The sequence below is a fragment of the Brachyhypopomus gauderio genome, chromosome 13 (genome assembly GCF_052324685.1).
Source record: "Brachyhypopomus gauderio isolate BG-103 chromosome 13, BGAUD_0.2, whole genome shotgun sequence".
Lineage (NCBI taxonomy): Eukaryota > Metazoa > Chordata > Actinopteri > Gymnotiformes > Hypopomidae > Brachyhypopomus > Brachyhypopomus gauderio.
In genome coordinates, this window is record NC_135223.1 from 9,030,660 (window position 1) to 9,053,387 (window position 22,728).

Here is a 22,728-nt window from a genome sequence, read left to right on the forward strand (position 1 = left end):
GGGAGAAACAGACAAAGTGGAAGTTTACGGTGTCTGCAGAACCTCCCATAATAAAGAGGTGATGGTCCAGTGCAGCAGATGCAGCTCCTGGTACCACCCAAACTGTGTGCCTGTGCCAAGCAGTGCCTTAGACACCACAACAGAAGATGGCATTGTCAAATCTACACAGATTAAACAAGTGGTAGCAGAAGACCAAGAAGATGACGACCATGCTTATGGCAGGAAATGTTCTGAAGTCTGTTTAAATATGTGCATTTAATTGTTTATATGATGGTTGTGGTGGAAGCAGTGATAGTAATGAAGATTGATCAGAATTAATAAATCAATATGTATAAAAAAGTAATATATTTTCCATCTCATTATTTCAAAATGCACTGGCAAATCACATGAATAATATATTAGCAAGTGTACTTCAAGAATATAGTAGAGTAATTTGATAATTTGATTTGTGTAATTTATTGAGCTCCAAATAGTGAAAATAAGCAACCAAATCGCCATTTAACATGATTTTGCCATCTTCTTATTTGAGTTTGGTATCATATGACTTAAAATGCCCAACAGTTAAAATAACTGAAAGGCAAATTATGAGCATTTTAGATATATTTAATTAAGGTTCAGAACATCAATTCATGGGATTTCAATATCTGCACTTAGATTTCCTCCTGCGTCGTTTCCAAAAGCGCTACCGTAATACCTGAGCTGTCAGTGTAGATAACCAAAGTTATCCAAACAGCGTTCATGCAAACAATAGCCAACACAGCACAAGCACCGGTTACTTACCACCGTTGTCTTCCCCGTCTGAGTCGTGCAGGCCGCTTTCGTACAACCGTGACGTGTGGGTTCGCGTCGCGTTCAAGCTGTGCGCTGAAGCCGGGCAACTCCGTTGCTGATATTTTGCTGACAGTGTTGACGACTGTCCAACAAACTTCAAAGTCGTTGAGCGGCTGAATAGGGGATGCCCGACGCGTTAGAGCATTTGAACGTAAATCCAAGCTTCAGGTAGCGTTGTTTTATTTTGTATCAAATCAAGTATTCCAGTATTTAAAGCATCAGCGTCCACAGACCCCCACAATCCACAAACGACATAAAATCCAGATGCAAGCAGTAATTCATAGGCAACGTTCACGTTAGCAACTTACAGCATTTAAACGGTCAGCAAAAGTACGCTCCCCCCCATCACCCACTCACTCACACTACACCCTCTCACCTAGCAAGTGCACAGGTGATATTACAAATCATTACCGACACCACGTGACCCAAATAGTACACGTCATGACATAAGTGCACACAAGGCCTAAACCCAAGTCTACGCCTGTCCACAACATGTACTATTCCAACAACATGTACTATATCCCTTCATAATGTGTACTATTCCAACACATTCATCCCTTCCTTGGCTACTTTCTTCTTGCCCCAGGCAGCTCTGTGGACAAGTTTAATGCTGGGTAGGATATGTCATATATTCACTTCTAAAAATAGATAAAGCAATGAACATTTTAACGTATAATCTTCATTTTCCTTTTATTTATAATGTTCAAATACTGTATATATTATTTGTGAATGTAAAATCTAACATCCATAAAATGTTTTAGGAGACATGCAAAGACATGGGATTGCTTATCAGCAATTTTCAAAAAATTTAAGAATTTCACAGAAGGCAACGCCGGTAAAGTACAAGTTGAATATGCATTTAGCTAAATACAGTGGAACCTCGGTAAGTGAACGCCTCCGATAGCGAACAATTTGGATAACAACCAAAGATTTAGCTAAAAATTTGCACTGGATAGCGAACAGCTACGTAACCCATACGGTGAAAGTACCATGCGCATGCGCAGTAGTCCTAGGTAGGTCGTTCGATGGGTAGCACAGATTTTCATAACACATGTCCAGGGCCAGAGCGGGTGTGATGCATGTCCCGGCCCAAACTACTGAGATTAACATGGGCCAGCCCAATGTTATTTGCACCTGAAGACTCGGCCAATCAGCAGTTTTAGTGAGAAGGGTAATGCTGCAGGCTGGAGCCCCGGTGGGTGTGGGTAAAGGGCGTAGCATGTGTCAATCATTTTTTACTGCAGCCAATCATCTTAACAGATCTGCCAAAAGAAGGCGGAAACTGCACGGTGAAGTTCTTTAAACAGAAGTATATGCCGCTCTTACACAAAAGTAGTTGAATAAAAACATTAGAAGAGCCATGACTTTAGACATTTTTTTACTGCAGCCAATGGCGTTTACGTCCTCTCCTACACAGCAAAACCTGGAGTGTTAAATTTTCAGAGTTAAACATTTCCGAGTTAATTTTCACTCCCAAAGAGTAATTTTAACACTGTTAGATTTAACACTAGAAGTGCCAAAGCGCCTACAAGCGCGAATGGTAACCTACTTATCAAGTCAATATCTCAAAGAAATTAATACAGTAAAAAATGATTGACAGCTAACTCTGGCTGATAATTAGCTTAATAAAAATTGATTGACAATGAAAGTCTAGTATGTGATTGGCTGCAATCGAAAATGATTGACACATGCTCCGCCCTTTACTCACGCCCACCGGTGTTCCGGCCTGCAGCATTACATATATGGTTTTAGTTATTATCTAACTGCGTCACTATGACAACACGGCATATGACGGCACAATGCAGGAGACCCTATAAAAGTCGCCACACAGCATTTAAACCACAGATGCTTTAATCATCACTGCGGTTGAAGGACTACAGCGTGTGCGAGTAAAGGAGAGACTATTCTAAGTGATCATGAGTAAACAAATGAGGAAGGTAAGTTAATGTTCCTTTGAGCTGGTTTCATAATCTGACTTTAGTCCGAGTAAACTAGCTTCTCAGTCTATTTATTGAAAATTCCATTCCACGTCGAGACAGTTCTCTAAAGTTGCTTTGTAGCATTTAAGCAATAGTACACGAGAGGGAGTTTGTTATCGCGGATAACATCACGGCTGTGATTTGGTTGTAGGCACTAGACCAGGGGTGGCCAATCCGCCAGAGACCAAGAGCCACTTTTTTTTTACTGTGTTACGGCAAAGAGCCACATCATATTTTTTTGTTGACGGGGTGGCGAGTGTAAATTGTTGAGGGGGGGGGGGGGTGTAATGGACAAAAAATAACTATTATATCGCGATCGATGGATCGCCAGTAGTTGGCGAATTAGTAACTCGTGTGAGCGTGTGAAGACAGTCAAATGCGTGTTTTCCACTACGCCGGTTTTAAAAGTATTAGCGGCTCGCTAGGCTTGTAAACAAACCGCGCACCACGAAGGTGTAGCAGTGTGTCGCCCTCAGAGCTGATGAGGTAACCGGTGAGAGTTCGGACCGGCTGGGGAGCCGCATGAAACCAGGCAAAGAGCCGCAGGTTGGCCACTCCTGCACTATACATTGCCTCCCGCTCCCGCCAAAAAATTGATTTTTGTTTTAATCCCGCACCCGGGATTGTTTTAATCCCGCACCCGCCCGCTACATACACATTTCTGTCGCCCCCGCCCTCAATCCTAATATGAATTGAATTAATTAAATTTAGTGCTTGAAATATTCTTATGTATTAATTAAAACAGCAATATAGCGATGGATCGCGCTGTCCCATTTCTTACCACAGTCCAAACACATGCCGTCAGGTGACGTACACCAACACTTTCTGCACGCTCTCACGCCACACATCCGATTTCTCACGCCGAAAAAAAAAATCTAGTTTATTTACCTCTGATCCATATCTATGATTCAATGAGTTACTAGTTCGCTCTGACGCCATTATATCTGGCGAGCGATCGATCGCGATATAATATTTGTGTCCAATTTACGCTCGCCACCCCCGCCAAGGTTCAAATCTCTCTCCAAGTGATCTTGAAAAGTCAGTCAAGAGCCAGTCCGTACAGTCGACCTAATCGTTTTTGTGGTAATTGTAGGTTCAGAATTTGATGTAAGTGTGGAGTCACACTCTTTTCTGAGTCTGTCCAAACTGGCTGCAGGTTATGTTAAAGGCATCCATTTGATTAATTTTTTGCAGGTTGTTTAAGCACAGATACGAAAATGTCTTGTGTGTGTGTATATGCCGTTGCTTGACAACGCGTCCGCAGTGATACAGATTTAGAAAATTGAAGATGTGTAACCAATTAATATTGGTTATTAACCATCTGAGGTCATTATTAAGATCGATTAATATTCTCTCCTTGAGAGTCCAGCGGGGTTGAAAAAAAAATCAAAATTATAAAATGTTCGTATTCCCCATATCCTGTCTGAGCGGATGTGCGCAGCCTGTATTATCTTCACAGAAAAGGGTAGCATTCTACAACGTGCTTAACGCATAATGTAGCCTACTTTAAGATAGAAGGGCTGTATAACACGCATGGTTTTATTTAGAAATATACATTAAAAAACAATACATAGGCCTAGCTCATGAACATATTGCTAATTAATTATTGTGAAGTATTCAGCGCAGTTTCCGAAATTCAATTGTGGCGTGGAATTACGTTATTTGTTGGTCTTTAGGGTATCACACATTTTACATTAGGCTGCTACTGGCCCACTACAAAACTTTAAAAATTCTTATGCACAACATTTTCTTTATTCCGCGATCGTTAGTTACCCAGAAATTAATCTATTCATGAACCAAAATCAACACATTGGCTTTCAAAATATGATGTACCCCCCCCCCCCCCCCCCCCCCCCCCCCCCCCCGTGTTAGTGGAGTCTAGACCGATTCATAACTGCAGTCAGTCAAGGAGAAGATGTATTATGAAGGGAAAAACATAATGTCGTCAATTATTACTTCATGCTATGTTTACCCATGTCAGTACGTTTATATATAGGCCTGCATGAGAAAATCTACCGTTTTCTATGGGACACTCTCATAAAGCGTCACTAGTTTCCTCCCTTTTTAGCGCATACACAACAATTCTAATAACGTCACCTTGTGGAGGATTTTGAGAAATGCTAAATTGGTAATCAGGAACGACTCATTAAAAGTCTTTTTTTCTTCATTTTCTCTACTACAGACAGCAGAAGAGCTTCCTGCTGAGGGCCGTGATGTGTCTGCCCCCAGCGTGAAAAGCAAGCAGGCAAAGAAAGACTTTTCTCCATGTGGGAACTTCGTATCCACCTCTGGGACTAATCCAGCTGTTCTAACTGAAGAGTAAGTACTCACTCTCCACACATCACATACTCAATCTTTACATACATGTGCTGGAAGATTAAACTAGGTGACAATGTAACACTTTTTTTTCTTTTTTCAGACATTGGCAAGAGCTGAGGAACACACTACCATGCAATGTGAGTACGAAAATACGAATCTGTCTCTCTGTCTTCCTGTGTGTCTGTCTGTCTGTGTTTACTGGTAGAACAAAACACAGTACAAATCAGGGTAGGAGTTACCATAGCAACATGAGCCTTTGGCCATGTCTGGTCAGACCTTCATAACCTGGGATTAATTTGTAAATCAAACGTTGCCGGAACGCAAGCGTAAATTGTTACACTGGTGGTATAATATTTTACACGGATCGAAGCAGAGTTCCCAGAACGCACGCTTCAAAATTAAAGAGTTCCCGGATCCTGTTCCGGCAGGATCTGGCTCAAATTAAGCCCTGTTCATAATGGTACACGTTCTTTGCATTGGCATTTAAAGAAATAATCAGCTTAAGGTTAAAAAAAGAAAAAGAAAAAAAAAAAGGTTTTGGATACTGATTAACGTTTTAGACTTGGCTTTAACCTAACTAGATGAAAATGGAGGATTTCATTGACGTGCTGGAAAAAATCTCAGCATGGGTGAAAGTAGCTGTGAAGGAGGTGATTGCTCCAGGTTTTGAGTCAGGCCTGTTAGGGGTGAGGTCCTCAGCAGGAATCTGCATCTCCAGCAGCCCTCATGAGGTGGAGCATGGAAAGACACATGATTCTGAAAGTTGGTGGTGAGTATTCATTTGGAGTATTAATATGCTGAGTTATTTACTCAGTTAAACTCAGTCCACAAGCACTGAGTTTAACGGTTTTGGCTTAATTGTATTTTTTTTAGTTTTATAGTTTATTGGGAAACTTTAATTTCAGCAGGTTTGATGTGGCCTCAAGAAGCAGCACAGCATCTCTGCCAGAGCCTCTCGGGGTCATCTTTGACATCTCAAAGGACAAGATCTTCAGCCTGATCCACGGAGAGGTCACGAGGGCCATTATGAATATGTTGCCACCTGAGACAAAACGTTATCTCAACATGAAAGAGACCATCAGCGTCATGTCCGCTATTGTGGATGACTCCCTAAAACAGGTGAAGGGCTAAAAATGTTTTAGTTCATTTATTCTATTATTTTTATTATTAGTCATGTTTTCCTCCATAGTTGATGTGTTTATATATCCATTAGCAATATATGCAGTGTGAGACCAAGGCGAGTGATCAGTGACTACAATCTTGTTTACTGCTCTTGCACATGTTGTTACTCTAGATGAACTCATCTCTTCGGGAGATTTATTGCACTCCTGACCTCTATGAAAGTGTTAGACTGTCTGTAAGCCACATTGAGTACGTTGCCCACCATCTGATGCTTGGAGTTATGACCAGAATGCTGGGTTTTCTGGAATTCTGCATAATCACAAGCTGGTCAAGTGACATTCGAGGTTTCCCCACACACATTCATGACGAGCTGGATGAGTTGCTGCCTTTGGTCACATCGGCAACAGTAGGTGCAACTGTTGAGCACATGTTGAGCGTCTGCAGTGAGGGAACATCAAATGATGTTGCTGGAGATGTCTCAGACAGACCCCTGTGGGACTTCCTACAGGCTGTGTCTAAACACATCAGCTCTGCAGCTCTGAGTGGCAAAACCTCATCCTCAATTGACCGGATTATGCAGTTGCTGGAGTACAGCAAGCCGAGACCCCGTTCTGAAAGGATCTTGGAGAGTATCATTTTCAGCAGCACAAATGAAGATCATAACATGGGCATGTTCAATAATAAGGTGAACACACATGGGCTCTTCAGTATGTCCTGTGAGACTTTCCAGCTCGAGGCTTCCAAGAGGGTTAGCAATGTCATTATGAGTGTTACCTCAGAGCTCACAAAAGTATCCCAGGTGTCAATCTTGAAAAATGCAGATTTGAGCTCACCTCCAGTTTCTGAAGCTTCCCTCAAAAGTAATGCCTTTGCTTCAGCAGTATCGATTGTAAATGGAATTACCGATGCACTCAGAAGCTCTTTTGAGGAGGATTTGTTAAAGATAGCTCATCCATCCACTGACCCAGCACTGTACAAATCTCAAGTGCAGCTGGTATCAGAAAAGGTCCTGAGGTCCACCCAGGCTAAACTTAAAGATGCTTTGGTGACAAACCTCCTCATCAGGGCTGATGTAATTATGGCAGCCCAATCCAGTGGCAGTAAGTGCTACAACCTACTACTGAACTCGAAAAACATCGCAAAGAGCATTATTGAATGCATGTTGTCAGTGCTTCCATTCTCTGAAGTGCACATTCCTGGACAACTAATAGCAAGGGATTTTTTAACATCTCTGAAGGAAAGGCTGGAGGTTCTATGCATGAGGCCGATGTTAACCTCATCTGACATTCATTTAGAAGCCCTCAGTGACTTCATAACTGTAGACAGTTTTGAAGTAATTGCTGAGAAATTGATCAGCAGTGGTCCCCTTAAGCAAAATGAGAAGTCTGAGTGTTCCTGGAAAGCATTGGAAAGCATACTCTCCATAGACTCCCTCAGGCAGTCCTCCCAGGAGCTCATCCCTATAGTGGGGAACTTAATGCTGGGAAGGATTGCGGCTCTGGACCAAGAAAAAGCACAAATGAGCTGTGGGGAGACTCAGTCAGTGTTGTCAGATACTGACCTCTCCAATGAGGCACTCCAGTCAGGCATCGTGAGGAGCTTTGTGAAGACAGCTACAGAAAAGCTTCTCCAACAATGCCTTGGTCTGAAAACCTGCACCAAGCCTGACACTGCATCTTTCTTTGAGCGCTACTGTTTTGGAAGCCCATCCGTGAGGGAGGCTGACTTGGAGGTGAGGCAGTCACAACAGCGATGCTGCTTTGAACTGTCAGCTGTGATTGCCCACACTGTGATCAGTGACCTCACTGGCATCACCACCTCTCAGTCAGAACAGGACCATACAGGCTCTGCTCTGCAGAAGAAGAAATCTTCTTGTCGGTGGTTCAGGTTTCCAAGATTTCTGAAGCTGAGATTCAAGGTATGTTTTTAAAATGTCTTCATTCCCAGTCACACCATTAGCTTTAAACTCTGCTTTTCTGAATGATTTTCAACTATATATTTATGCAACTGTCAGAATCATATTTTGAATGATTTTTATCAAATTTTCTGCTCTTTGTTAAGAAATGGACAAAGAAAGTGCGTTTTCACACAGAGGACCAGGTGGTGGACAAACATATTCCAGATGGTACGTGTTTTAGTATTTCTATGGTGAAGTTGAGTTGATGACAGTATTATACATAAAGAAGGGAGGGGTCCATGGTTTAGTTGTGTTCCATGGTTTAGTAGTCTTTCATGCTGCACAACTAATAAGGCATGAACAACAATAATGACAACAGCATGGAAGACTACACACAACATCCCTCTCACACCGTCTACTTCCTTTGACAACTATTTCCTTTCCTCTTTTGTAGCACCATCCACCTCTGACAAGACCATCCCTAAGATCAGGAGAAAGTCGTTGCGTACCAGACTGGCAACAGCTTTTACCAAGATCTGCAGAAAATCAGGGGAATCACCTACTTAGGTGATATTGCTGGAATTTAAAAATGTTATTCAAATAAAATGAAAAAAAAAGAAAAACAGACTGCTTCATTGTGACACCTACATGGTTACACATGACATTAAAGGGCTAGACTTCTTATTCATTATGGTACAATTCCCATTTTTATTGTACAGAAACTTCTTGTACAGAAGCTTCTACGAAACAGACTTGGTAGAAGGCAATATGCATGACTATTGTTGGCAGATTGAACGGATGATTTATTTTATTTATTTATTTATTTTTTTGCCCACCTCCACCCCCCCATCTTTGGAGGACAACTTTGTTTTTATGTACAGATTAAATGGCAATTATAACAATTCTGTATAATATATAGTGATAACAATATATAATATAGTGATTGCAATATGCAAAAAATAGGCAGGAAAAGAAAGAAGAAAAAAAAAACGGATGATTTCAAGCCCAACAAAATTCAGTAATAACAGTACTGCATCCTCACCCCCAAATAGCATAATAACTACCAATAATATTCTAGTTGGACCCCATCATCTCATAGAGAAATAGAGACAATCGTATCTAAACAAATAAAATAATGAACCTAATTTGTATAGCAGTTTGTTAAGCAAGGTCTATGGTGATTTACAGAAAAAAGGATGTATGAAAGGATAATAAAGCTTACATCTCCCTGAGCTCAATCACCTCAGGAAGGTATTTGGCTGTAACGCTGGCGAGCAATGGCTTTTATTTAGCCAAGAAGCTGCACAGTTAACGCCTCTCACTCAAAAAGGAAACCTCTTTCCGTCAAAAGGAAACTTCTGTGAACTGAATGAAAAATATATACTTAAAAATCATTTGAATTTATCAAGATGGTAAACTGAACCTGTGCCGTCAACACTAAAACTCCAGTGTCGGGGCAAAATGTATATTCAGTCTTTCTGTAATCATATTCAGTATTCATATATGTATTGACCACTATTAGTAAGCAGTGGAAACAAAATCACTTTACACTGTGTTCCAAATTAATATGCAAGTAATATTTTCTCAGATTTTCCTAAATTACCTATATGAATTGCAGTCATTGTAATTTTCTAGTCATCAACTATTAGAGTACAATTGAAAGGTTTTTGAACAAATTGCCAAATATATATATAGCATTAATGTACAGGTAGGCTACTAACCTTTATAACCCTTAATGAATAATGTACTTATCTTTAATGGTAACAAAAATAACGTAGCTATTGTAACTGACCGTTCTCCCCATCAAGATCCTATGTGATACTTCCCACCTCATCACAAATGTTGAAACCAGATGGCCAGGATCCATGCATGATTCCACACTGTACAACAAATTTGAACAGGGTAGGCCTGAGGTAGTTATGCTAGCACCACTCAGATTAGACCTGGAATTAGTAAGTGTTCAATTAAAAAAAATATTTAAAAACTCAATACGGTATTATAAATGTGGAGAATATAATAATATAATCGCGACCTTCTGCTAAATATAAAAATATCATTTTCACTCACGCATTAACTCTGTTGGCAATTTTTTGACATGCTGACTGCCTTTCTCTAGCAGCTACCGCAGTATTACATTTACGTTTAATAATATCTATATATTCTGCATACGCAGTCATTAATACTTCAAGCTACAGTGGTGTGAAATACGATGCTCGGCTGATTTTCGCGTTTAAGTCCATGATAAATCTTATTTATCGGTCCTCAATTAAGAATGCCGTTAATAGTTACGCGTGAAAGCGCTTCTGTCTGGGTCAACCTTCTCAGAGTTGAGCGACCCTGATTACTTTAAGTCCGATCAGCCATTCTGGAACCGAAGACTCTGTAAGACAACTCAGAGTTCAGGGTTAAGTTTAGAGTTTGTTAAAGCCGCTTTCTGGAATACCCCCCTGGTCATTATATCCTTTATTTGGATTAACGTCACGGGTTTTTGGTTTGCGCACTTTTCTATTAAACCTTCCATTTTCCCTGAGACTTGGCGTGATCGCTTCCATTTTATTTCGCTCACCCTGCAATATGTGGGGTATGATGTAGAAAAATAATAAAAAAATTACTGGTTAAAGTAATTGGATTCAATCTTAGCATTATTATATCACAATCACTTTTATGATTTTATTGAAATCATCTCTAATATGTATTTTATGAATTTCTTCGATACAACAGCTCAATTCTAATTCTTCAGGATAAAGGTGCTCCCTCCTTTAAACAGCTATAACATATATTTGTATCTGGCTACAAACAAAGCTACTTTATGAATTCATGCAACGCAAACATGTCTTAAAAGCATTTGCCACCATTTTACTCTTATTCTGTGTGGGCATATCTTTTTTACACTTACTGTAGTCATGCTTAAATTGCAAAGCTTTTATTTATCATTTATACATTTTTAAATCTTAGCATAGAGCATAGAGGCTACAAATTCAAACTACTATGCAGCTTTTAAACACACCTTTAACCTAAATATCTAAAATGCTATGATAACCTAAAATGGACACTTGCTGCTCATCCAAAACTTCTCAGTCTTGACCATTTGCTATTTTATCAGAATAAGGGCGCGTGGCTGCCAGATTTTGGGAAATATGCTAATTAATTAATTGTTTTAATTAATTAATTAATACTGATACTAATCAATCGTCATTGCTCATCATTCTCATGTAATAAAGTCCCTGTGTTATCCTGACGTTACTACCTGCTTATGTACTACACTTTCCCGCTCAGTCTGTCCCTCGGTTTCTCTTTCACAAGCCTGCATCTCTGGCTGCTGCTCTCCCTGTCTGCTGCTGCTGTCTTCACCTACAGAGGACGCGGAGGCTACAGCAGCGAACATGTCTGTGATTTTTACACATTTTGTAGCATCTACATCGAGACTCTACAGTTTGTTCGCGCGTAACTTCTCCGCACCTCCTTTCTGCCGCTTCTGTTGCTCCATGCTGTCTCTCCTTTAACAACGCACTCAACACTGAACGTAGCGGGAGTTACAGCGGACCACGCAGAGAAAGGGTGGGGCCGCTTTCGTCCTATATGCTGATTGGTTCAGTCCACTGTCTATATTGAAGATGGGCCAATGGACCGCCCCCTCTAAATTGTGGACCGGTCTCTTAGAAAAAAAGGGAAAAAAATTAATTATTCGGCCCCTGAGGAATGCCCGGTACGCCAGATTACCAGTCCAGCCCTGCTGTGTCCTCTCCAGAAAATGGAGGTATTTTCAAAACACTGGAAAATATAAAATGCCATATGTCTGACAACGAACCGGAGTGTGGAATGTCCTTTAGTCAAAGTCCTGGTTTACTTCTCTTCTGTCATTACTTCATAGACAATCTTAACGCAATTATCCTTTCTACACAGACCTTACAGAGTAGGGATTGTTTATGGTGGCTGAAGTGATCTAAACATTGACTGGTGGACATTTTAGACCTCTCCGATGCTTGACATTAACACAGTTTGTCTATGTAATAGAGCCAGGGGCGGACTGGGGAGAAAAAGTGGCCCGGGAGTTCCTGACAGACTGGCCCACTAATATCCCTCTACTGCACGGTGTTGCCATATGGCAACATACCATTTCTTTGCAATTTCCTGGTATTTAAAAAGAAACTTCAATACTGATTGGCTTTTACATAGAACCTGGGGCCTTATTTTAACCAATTATGTGCTTGGGGGACATCACATGACATTTATTCCTTCCAAAGTCGTGCTTTTTCCCACACTGTTCCCATACTGAGGTCACCTGACGAAGAGCTGCTCAATCTACAATGATTTTGCCATTTTTTCGTCCATTTACAGCATTACAAAAAATACTGACAGATTCTGTGGGGCATTATGACTTAATTTTATTAGAAAAATGTTTAAATTATGATAATATTGTCTTTTTATTCAAAAAATTAGGTGCGTTGCCAAATGGAACATTGTGCAACAATGGAACAATATAGTCAGTGGAGCTAGACAGACACATTGTAGTTGAGAACTTTTAAAGGACTGTATGTGCTGGTTCTGATCTTAGGATGCGTGTTGTATGGGGGGTGTCGGTAAGAACACCACGAAGCGGTTGTCTTCTTTCCTTTTGTCTCTTTATTAAACTTCACCCTTCGATTACATGAGTAAGAGTCTCAGTTGCGTTTGTGCGTGTGTGTGTGTGTGGTCTGTGAACACAGAATAAGGCTAATCAACATACTGAATTAACATGACTTGCGGTTTTCTGCTTAGCATGCTAATCGCGATTAGCATGCTAATCTAACAATAGTTGCACATCAACACTACAACATATAAACTTCGGAACTACCTACTAGCTAGTTATCTAAACACTTAATAACACTTACTTGGTTAGAATGTACGCACACAACTCTTCACATGCTGTCATCTTAAAGCTGTGATCTAGCCAACTGAAGCAATAACTTGCATGAAGCAGCAAAGCTGAACGTATGCTCTATGCTCCGTACAAAACTGACTAAACTGCCCGCGAAAGGGGGCGGGGTTCGGCTTCAGTGCTAGTCTTTCGTACAGCCGCCCCCGAATTGCGGAGGCAATTCGCTCATGAGAAAGATTCAGACGGTTCTCAAGTAGACGAAGGATGACCTCCATCACCATCGGAGTCCCGAAGAGCAGGAAGGCGGACGAGCCGGGCTACTGGACGGGTGTAGACTCGGTCCTTCACCTGGACATCCGCTGACCGCACTCGTCCATCTGCACTCCGGTGTGCTGTGATGATCTTCCCGATAGGCCAGCTTGCTCTTGGTAGCTGTGGGTCTACCAATACGACCACTGCTCCCTCATCGAGGTCCTCTGTAGTATCGTTCCACTTCTGGCGACACTGTAGAGTGGGCAGATAATTGCGTATAAATCTTGCCCAGAATTGGTCGGCCATGACTTGGCAATGCCTCCACCTCTTCCTCGTCAAACCTCTGACCACTGGGTACACCACCTGGGGCAACGCACCATCAGGCCGCCCCATCAGAAGGACATTAGGCGTCACAGGGTCTTCATCAGCAATACTGGACGAGGTGTAGCCCAAAGGCTTAGAGTTCAAGATGGCCTCAACTTCCAGTAGTACTGTATGAAGCACTTCCTCTGATACTGACTGTGCTCCTATCACGGTGTACAGAGCAGACTTCGCCGATCTAATTTCCCGCTCCCAGACCCCACCGAAATGTGGGGAAGCAGGAGGGTTGAAGTGGAAGGCGATCTTCCGCTTTGCCAGGAGCTTCTGCAGTTCTGGATTCATGCTGGCAAACGACTCACGTAACTCCTTCTCTCCAGCCTTGAAATTGGTCCCTTGATCTGAGTAGACCTCTGCAGGGGTCCCCCTGCGAGCTATAAACCTTCTGAGAGCCATCAGATAGGAATCCACATCAATACTGGGTAGGAGGTCAAAGTGCACTGCACGGGTAGTGAGGCATTTAAAGATAATGCCCCACCTCTTTTCAGTGCGTCGGCCAATCTTGATCTGGAATGGCCCGAAGCAGTCGACACCCGTCGAATAGAACGGTGGCTGGAAGAGCCTTAGACGAGCTGCAGGTAGGTCAGACATTTTTGGCACTGTGGGACGAGCTTTCCATTGACGGCACTCTCGGCACTGGTGCTGTATGCGTCGGATGGCTTCTCTCCCGCGCAGAACCCAGAAGGTCCGCCTCATCTCCGCAAATACACGCTCAGGCCCTGGATGACATAAGCGGGCATCATAGTCCTGGATCAGGAGCTTAGTAGCTGGATGGGATGGGTCTAAGACAATCGGATGGATAGTACTAGGATCCAGCGCCTCTGCTCGTCGCAGTCTTCCTCCTACTCTGATAATCCCGACCTCAGGATCCAGCTCAGGCGAAAGGGTGAGGAGCCGACTGCTCCTCTGGACCGGTTTGCCAGCCTGAAGAAGGCGTAGCTCCTCTGGGAAACAGTCCTGTTGCACTTGCTTGATGATCAGCATCTCCGCCTGCTGGTAGTCGGATGCAGTTTGGACTAAAGGTGGGGCAGCCGCCCCATCAAGCCCCTGGACAGTGGATTCAACCAGATACGTCCAGCAGGGGTACTGCCTAGCAGTGGCAATGCTGGATGGCTCAACTGTGGATGTCAGGCCACAGAAGATAGACTTACGGTACTCCGCTGCGTCAGGCTCGGGCACCGTGTCAGGCCTCACTGGCCACTCCTCCGGACGCTTCAGGAGGAAAGGTGGCCCCTGAGACCACCGGTTTGCTTGGGCCAACTCTCCCAGAGTCTTGCCTCTGGTAATGTCATCCGCAGGATTCAGAGCGGAGTCTACGTAGCGCCAGCAGCTGGAGTCTGTTAGCTCTTGGATTTCAGACACGCGCGTGCCCACAAACACCTTAAAACGGCATGACTCTGATTGAAGCCACGTCAACACTGTGGTCGAGTCGGTCCACAGAACGACGCTGTCGATTTGTAACGTGAGCTCCTTTGCTAACAAGCTGGCTAGCTGTGCTCCAGTGAGGGCTCCGCAGAGCTCCAGTCTTGGCATCGATGTCAGCCGGCGGGGAGCAACTCTGGATCTGGCCACAAGGAAGGACAGGTGGACTCTCCCTTCGTTATCCTCCGACCGTAGGTATGCGACCGATCCATAGGCCCTCTCGGATGCGTCGCTGAAGATGTGGATCTGTCTTGCGTGAGCGTTGGCTTGAGCCGATACATAGGGACGGGGAAACGATATTTGTGGTAGTAGCTGAAGCTCAGCTTCCCAGTCCTTCCATTCTTTCTGTAAAGCCTCAGGGAGGAGAGGATCGTCCCAGTGGCGCTGTTTATCCCAGAGACGCTGGACAAGCACTTTGGCACGCGTTGTGTAGGGCAGTATATACCCCAGGGGGTCATACTGTCGAGCAAGGACCTTGTACACGTTGCGCATCGTCAGTGTGCCATACTCTAGGGGCCGGTGCTTATAGCCTAGACAGTCTGATTTCCAATGCCATGTAAGGCCGAGAGCAGATTCTGGATGGCTGGAGTCCCCGTACGATAGCCAATGCTCGAGGCTGTTGGACTGAGCCTCCTTGGGGAGGTGACTGATGGCACATGGGACGTTGCTTGCCCACTGGCGGAGTTCGAACCCACCAGTGGCAAGAAGGTCACGGAGTTTGTCCACGAGCTCCCTGGCTTCCTCGGCGGTGTGGACGCTCTGTAGGCAATTATCGACGTAGAAGCACCGCTCTACAGACTGCCGCACATCTTCATCAGGAGCGCTGTGATCCCTGACATGTCGATGAAGTGCGAATGTTGCACAGCATGGAGAGCAGGTTGTACCGAATGGCAAAACTTGCCACTCGTACACGTCTGGGGGATCTTCTCGCCTCATGTCTCTCCATACGAACTTGAGAAGTGGTCTGTCCTCCGGCAAGAGCCTAACTTGGTGGAACATACCGCGTATATCGCTGCTGATTGCTACTGCGTTCTGTCTGAAGCGCAGCAAGACGCCGATAAGTGAGGCACCCAGTGTGGGTCCAGGCAGCAATGCTTCATTCAGGTTTAGTCCACGGAACTGGTACGAGCAGTTAAACACTATGCGATTCTTCTCGTTGTGTCGTACCAGGTGGTGGGGAATGAACCAGGATTCACTCTCCGTCGCGAGGTCAGTGCCTAGCTTCTTCACTGATCCTGCTCTGACCAGGTTACTGATCTCCTTGCAGTATGCCTCCGCCTGCTGTGGGTCCCTAGCCAGCCTCTTCTCAGTACTCCTCAGACTGGGCATAACTGCCTCCTGGGTGGCCTGGAAGATGGGCATTTGGCGCTTGCGAAGCAGGGGGGTGGCATAACGCAGGATGCCCTCTATTTCCACTCTTGTGGTCCTTGCTTCCAGCAGAGCTACGGCCTCCTGGTCTTCCTTAGACCGAGTGACGGCTTTGTCACTACGAAATGGCAGCACGTCCATCTGCCACAACTTCTGGACGTTAGCCATCAGCTCCGTGGTCTGTGGAGACACTATGGTGAAGAGGCACTGCTGTTCTGGCAGAGTCTGCTGGACTAGCCTAGTGGGGCCTTGCAGGGTCCATCCAAGACGTGTGTGGATAGCCGCAGGCCCCCCGGGCGGTCCCAATCTCACTGGCTCGACCGGTGTGAGTAAGTGAGGGTGGTCTGCACCTATGAGCACAAGGGGCTTAACCCGGGTAAACTGCTCCAGGGGGAGACCTACCAGATGCTTATACTTCTTCTGAAGGGATGTGACTGGGTAGGAGCGCTCAGCAAGATTAAGGCGTGGTGATGTGAAGGCATGTGTGATTTTGAAGCTCCTCTTACGCTGACCAGCTGAAGATAGGTGGAAGGAAACACAGGTTCCCCTGAGTACTTGGACGTCCTGTCTTATGGTGCGAAGACTGAGTTCTTCGGTGGAGCCCTCTATCCCTAGCTGACTGGCGGCCTCTGGCAGGAGCATTGTGCGCTCCGAGCCGTCGTCTAACACAGCATATGTCACCAGATTCCGGTCACGATAGCAAAGCACCACTTTGATTACCTTTAACAGGACCCTAGAGGACTCTGATGGGCGGTCCAGGTAGAGAACATCTGTGGTGGAGCTGTCTGCACTGCTCCCGTCCTTGGGAGGCTCATCAGTGTCTCTCTTGTTGATCTCATGAAGGACCTTTAAGTGCCTACCTTGGCACACCTCACACAGCTTCTTCAGGTCACACCGAGCAGCCTGGTGTTTCCTTGCACAGCGCCAACATCGCTTGTTCGCTCTGATCCATGCAGTCACTTGTTCCTTTGTGAGCCTTTGAATGGCTTGGCACCTATTCAGGAAATGTTCAGGACTCTCACAGTATGGGCAAAATGGCTTAGCTTTGCCCCTTTTCTGTGATGGCGCAGGTGGCCTAGGGGGATCCGCACTGGGTGATCCCTCTGCTCCATGTAGCACTGACATAGTTGATCGGTTCTTCTTCTTCTCAACTTTGGAGCCATGCTGCCCTTCATACCTGTTATCTGGCTGGACCTCGGTGTCTTGGCACCAGGACTCGTATCTTAGCCACTCTGCCAGGTCGATCAAGGAGTATGTGGCTTCTGGCTTCCAAAGCATGGCACGGCGGAAGTCAGCTCTCATCTCCGATGGGAGCTTTGTGAGTAGACGAGCAACGTGTGTGCCACATCTGAGCTCTACTTCCCCTTCAGGCCCCAGGGTCTGGAGCATGCCAACGAGGGACTGAACTTGTAGAGCGAACTTCTCGAAGGCTGCGGTGTCTCCACGCTTCACCTCCGGTGCCTCCATGACAGCAGCTATTCTCTTGAGAACCACATGGCGGGGCTGACCGAACTTCTCGTCCAATGCTGCCATGGTGTCTGAGTATGGAGTGGGCGAGTTTAGGTAAGAATCCGCTATTAGACATGCCTCTTCAAGTTTCAAGTGGTCGATAAGGACTTGATATTTAAAGAGCTCTGTGCTGTCTTCAGGTAGCAGATTCTCCAGACTTATCTTAAGTCTCGCGTACTCCACCGGATCTCTACTTTTGAAGATTGGAATTCTCGGCTTGGGCCCTCTATACACTTTCTCCCCAGACACAGATGATGCAAATGATTGCTGCCCACCCAGGGGTAGAGGCTGGCCTGCTCTTGGGCTATGCGGGTAACTGGAGTGTTGGTCAGGTCCGTATCGGGCTCTGAAGCTCGAGGGACTGAAGATCGAGGATGAGGTTCGCATTCCCGTGGTTGGCGGTGGCGGAGCAGCTGCAGGCCCTCTGGGCTGCTTGGCCCCTGAGAAGTAGCCTGCTTGGTTTGTGGAAGGCAGGCGAGCTACTGGCGTTGATCTTGAAGCAGCGCTCTGCTTCAATAGCTGTAGCTCCTTCATCATTCTGTCTATCGCTGAGACCATTTGATCTTTATCGTAGCCCTCTGGCTGTGATAGTGGCCATGGTGGGGGAGGCGGCCAGTCACTGTAGTCATCTGCTTCTCTGTCTGCAGCGCGTGGCGCTGGAGGTGGAGGAGGGGGTAGATCTGACCACTCTTCCTGTTGATGCTCTACTTGAGCATTGCTGAGGGTCTTCACCCTCTCTGTGAGCGACTTCACTTCTCTAGAGACATCTTTAAGTACAGCCATACTGTCTAGTATATGCCGATGAGATAGATGAAGTTTCATGTTCTCGATGCGAATCTCCTGTAGTTCAGCTTTGTATGCTTGAACGGGGTCACTGCTCTCATCATACTCAGGGCTGGATGGACGTGGCATTCTACGCTGTTCACGCCGCCTCTCGTAACCCATGGCGTGAAAGTGGGGATGGTCGTCCTCTTGTGCGCTGAGTGTTGGATCCCACTGAACTTGGCGGCCAGAACACTGGGTGTAAGGGCTTGTGGTGAGTGTCATCTCAACTCCTTCCTCCATGTGGGGCGTCCACTCCCTCCCCGGTGAGTCTATCCGCATCTCTGTCGATCCACTGAGATGTTGTCTATAGCTGGCTGCATCAAGCTCATAGTCTTCAAGATAGGCAGGGGGGCGCGTCTGCCGCTTAGGACGAACTGCTTCACTGCTTTGTAGCATCTTGATCCCAAATCAACACGAATCCGGCTCGAAGGACCTAATGTAGTTGAGAACTTTTAAAGGACTGTATGTGCTGGTTCTGATCTTAGGATGCGTGTTGTATGGGGGGTGTCGGTAAGAACACCACGAAGCGGTTGTCTTCTTTCCTTTTGTCTCTTTATTAAACTTCACCCTTCGATTACATGAGTAAGAGTCTCAGTTGCGTTTGTGCGTGTGTGTGTGTGTGGTCTGTGAACACAGAATAAGGCTAATCAACATACTGAATTAACATGACTTGCGGTTTTCTGCTTAGCATGCTAATCGCGATTAGCATGCTAATCTAACAATAGTTGCACATCAACACTACAACATATAAACTTCGGAACTACCTACTAGCTAGTTATCTAAACACTTAATAACACTTACTTGGTTAGAATGTACGCACACAACTCTTCACATGCTGTCATCTTAAAGCTGTGATCTAGCCAACTGAAGCAATAACTTGCATGAAGCAGCAAAGCTGAACGTATGCTCTATGCTCCGTACAAAACTGACTAAACTGCCCGCGAAAGGGGGCGGGGTTCGGCTTCAGTGCTAGTCTTTCGTACACACATAGATAGATAAATGGTGTAGGACTAGACAGATATGTTTACAGATATGCTTATATGCTTACAAATATGTTTATTCTTTTGTGTACCATGTCATAAGATAAATGGCACAAAGTGGTAGGCCACATAAACTGACGGAGTGGGTTCAGTGGATGCTGAAGACCTGTGAAGAGGTCGCCAACTTTCTGCAGAGTCAATCACTACAGACATCCAAACTTCATGTGGCCTTCAGATTAGCTCAAGAACATTGCACAGAGAGCTTCATGGAATGGGTTTCCATGGACAAGCAGCTGCATCCAAGCCATGCATGTACAAGTGGAGGGAGATTATGGTGTGGGGTTGTTTTTGAGGAGCTGGGCTTGGCCCCTTAGTTCCAGTGAAAGGAACTCTGAATGCTTCAGCATACCAAGACATTTTGGACAATTCCATGCTCCCAACTTTGTGGGAACAGTTTGGAGCTGGCCCCTTCCTCTTCTAACATGACTGTGCACCAGTGCACAACGCAAGGTCCTTGGAGTAACGCAAAGACATGGATGGTAGAGTCTGGTGTGGATGAACTTGACTGGCCAGCCCATTACCCGATAGAACACCTTTGGGATGAATTAGAGCGGAAACTGAGAGCTAGGCCTTCTCATCCAACATCAGTATGTGACCTCACAAATACGCTTATAAAGAATGGTCAATATTCCCTATAAACACACTCCTAAACCTTGTGGACAGCCTTCCCAGAAGAGTTGAAGCTGTTCTAGATGCAAAGGGTGGACCAACGTCATATTGAACCCTATGGATTAGGAATGAGATGTCACTTTTTATTACAAATTTCTCATTGATTAATCAATTGTAACATTTTCCAGTGAACAAAACTAATTATACTCATCTATGAAAGTTCTATGATCTGTATGATCTTGTTTCCATTGTTGCACAATGTTGCCATATGGCAACGTACCAAAACGTACCCCTTAAAAAATAAATATTTCTAAAAAAACTTTAAATATGTAAATCTAAGTTAATTTTAAGTGATAAAAAACACTGTAAAAAATTTTTACATGTTGGTGTAATAATGCGTGCAGTAGATGGATATATATATATATATATATATATATATATATATATATATATATGTGTGTGTGTGTGTGTGTGTGTGTGTGTATACTGTATATGAATCTATACATGGCACATAGTGTATATGATGGCGTTTATTGTCATATAGACAATATTAATTCCAGCAATAATATTATTATGATTACAAAGCCACATAGTGGCTTTTAAATAGTCCATCATAAGACCACCAAACAAAGTGCAAAGTGCATCCTAAAGAACAACCTACAACTCTAACGTATTTCTTCCTCTTACCTATTTGTGGTGGTTAGTTTTAATCTAAGAATTTCAATAGCTTAAAAAAAAAAAAACAGTGCGCAGTGCTGAACCTTTAAGACCGCCACTTGCGTCCGTGTTAACCGTGTTAAGGTAATTTGTACATGGTGCCTTAGACGTTGCAGAGCCGACAGCAGTACATTTAAAATAACATGTTATCTACAATTTAAACTGCTGTATGTTTTCGTAGTCCGGCCAGGATTTTCTGGGACAATTTGGTTTTTTTTCTGATCTCCGCTGCATACCGTCAGCCCGCATCAGCTGGCCCAGTCCGCGGCCCGGTCCAACTCGTTTACAGGATCAGTCCGCGGCCGCGTTGAGCAGGTTAGTCTGACTGGAGCGGGGGAGGTAATAACACCGTTTTAAACAGCAGCGTGACTACGGGCCGGGGCCGCAGTGCGCGGCAGTGGCTCCTCCACGGGCCGACTAAAACCACCGGCGGCCCACTAACCCATCGGCCCACCGGGGATTCCCCCGGTAGTAATGTATGCCAGTCCGCCCCTGAATAGAGCTGATAATTTCTCGCCTTTAGATGGTACAATAGAGTCACTGTGAGCACGCACGGCGTTCATGGTGTTCAGGGCATTTTCTCCTTCCGTAAATAAAAAAAAACCTGCCCATGTTGTCCTCCATGAACATCAGCATACCAAAAAAAAAGAATAATAAAACCCAGCTTTGAAAATTATTTATATACAAGTCACACACGATAGGGACCGAAAGAAGTTTGTAATTTACACATTTGTATATCTGCAAACGAAACAGTACAGTACATGGAACCACATGGACACATTCAAGCCGTCAAAGGTTACAACAAGACATTTAATAATAAAAACAATGCATTTTACTTGCTTGCGTGCCGATTTAAAATTCAAACCTTGGGCTGTACTAAATGTGCCTCAAAGACCGGATATAATCACAACCAGTATATGAAATATAATGGCTATTGTATGAGCTGTTCCTGATGACGTGAGCGAGACTGAATACAGGTTTACTCTTGGGACTGGGACTCCTGGTCTCAGTTTAAGATACTGGAATACTGCATGGGGACAAACTTCATTTGTCTCTATAATAATGATTATATAATGATCCGCCTTTTGCGCTCTCAAATACTTTCAGACTTTCCAGATCCATAAAGAAATTAACATACTTCATCTTGCAATCTAACAACTGGACAGTTATTTTAGTAAATACACAAATTAAAATAATTATTTGTAAAAAGTATCATAATTAAATGAAATATAATTGAACGAAGTTCAGAAAGTGAATTTGTCATGCAAAGAGAAAACCTGAACAAAGTATATAAATTGTTATCATTTCCGACAGATGCAGTAGCCTACATCATTTGTCAGGACATCAGAATCTAAATAAAGTCTGTCTGGATACACATGAAGTCTTCACGATAATGAAATAACTAATTAGGGAAAAACTTGCATGTAAAATAGTAAAATACATTATTTATTGTGCATACCGTTAGTTATTTTATCTACAAAAAAGCAACTAATTAGTGAAAGAAACTTGAAAGTTGTTTAAATTAAAGATTAAAACGAGTACGATGTACGATTAGTTCCTTGAGAAAAATATGGCTCATTTTCCTCCATCTACTCTTATACG

At 44.1% G+C, this 22,728-nt stretch overlaps 1 protein-coding gene across 4 annotated transcripts; it reads left to right on the plus strand.

The window, feature by feature from the left end:
* Positions 1 to 2,650: 2,650 nt before the first annotated feature.
* LOC143473582 (uncharacterized) lies at positions 2,651 to 8,742 on the plus strand. 4 transcript variants are annotated; one of them, XM_076970653.1, is made up of 9 exons: positions 2,651 to 2,768; positions 4,993 to 5,129; positions 5,230 to 5,266; positions 5,711 to 5,898; positions 6,011 to 6,248; positions 6,424 to 7,983; positions 8,077 to 8,169; positions 8,313 to 8,376; positions 8,603 to 8,742. In XM_076970653.1, exons 1-9 carry the CDS (start codon positions 2,748 to 2,750, stop codon positions 8,713 to 8,715), a joined length of 2,451 nt encoding a protein of 816 aa, XP_076826768.1. In that variant the 5' UTR covers positions 2,651 to 2,747; the 3' UTR covers positions 8,716 to 8,742. The 4 variants fall into 4 exon arrangements, with proteins under 4 accessions (XP_076826768.1, XP_076826765.1, XP_076826766.1 ...); XM_076970650.1 differs by having other exon boundaries at positions 6,424 to 8,169; XM_076970651.1 differs by having other exon boundaries at positions 6,035 to 6,248; positions 6,424 to 8,169.
* Positions 8,743 to 22,728: the final 13,986 nt, after the last annotated feature.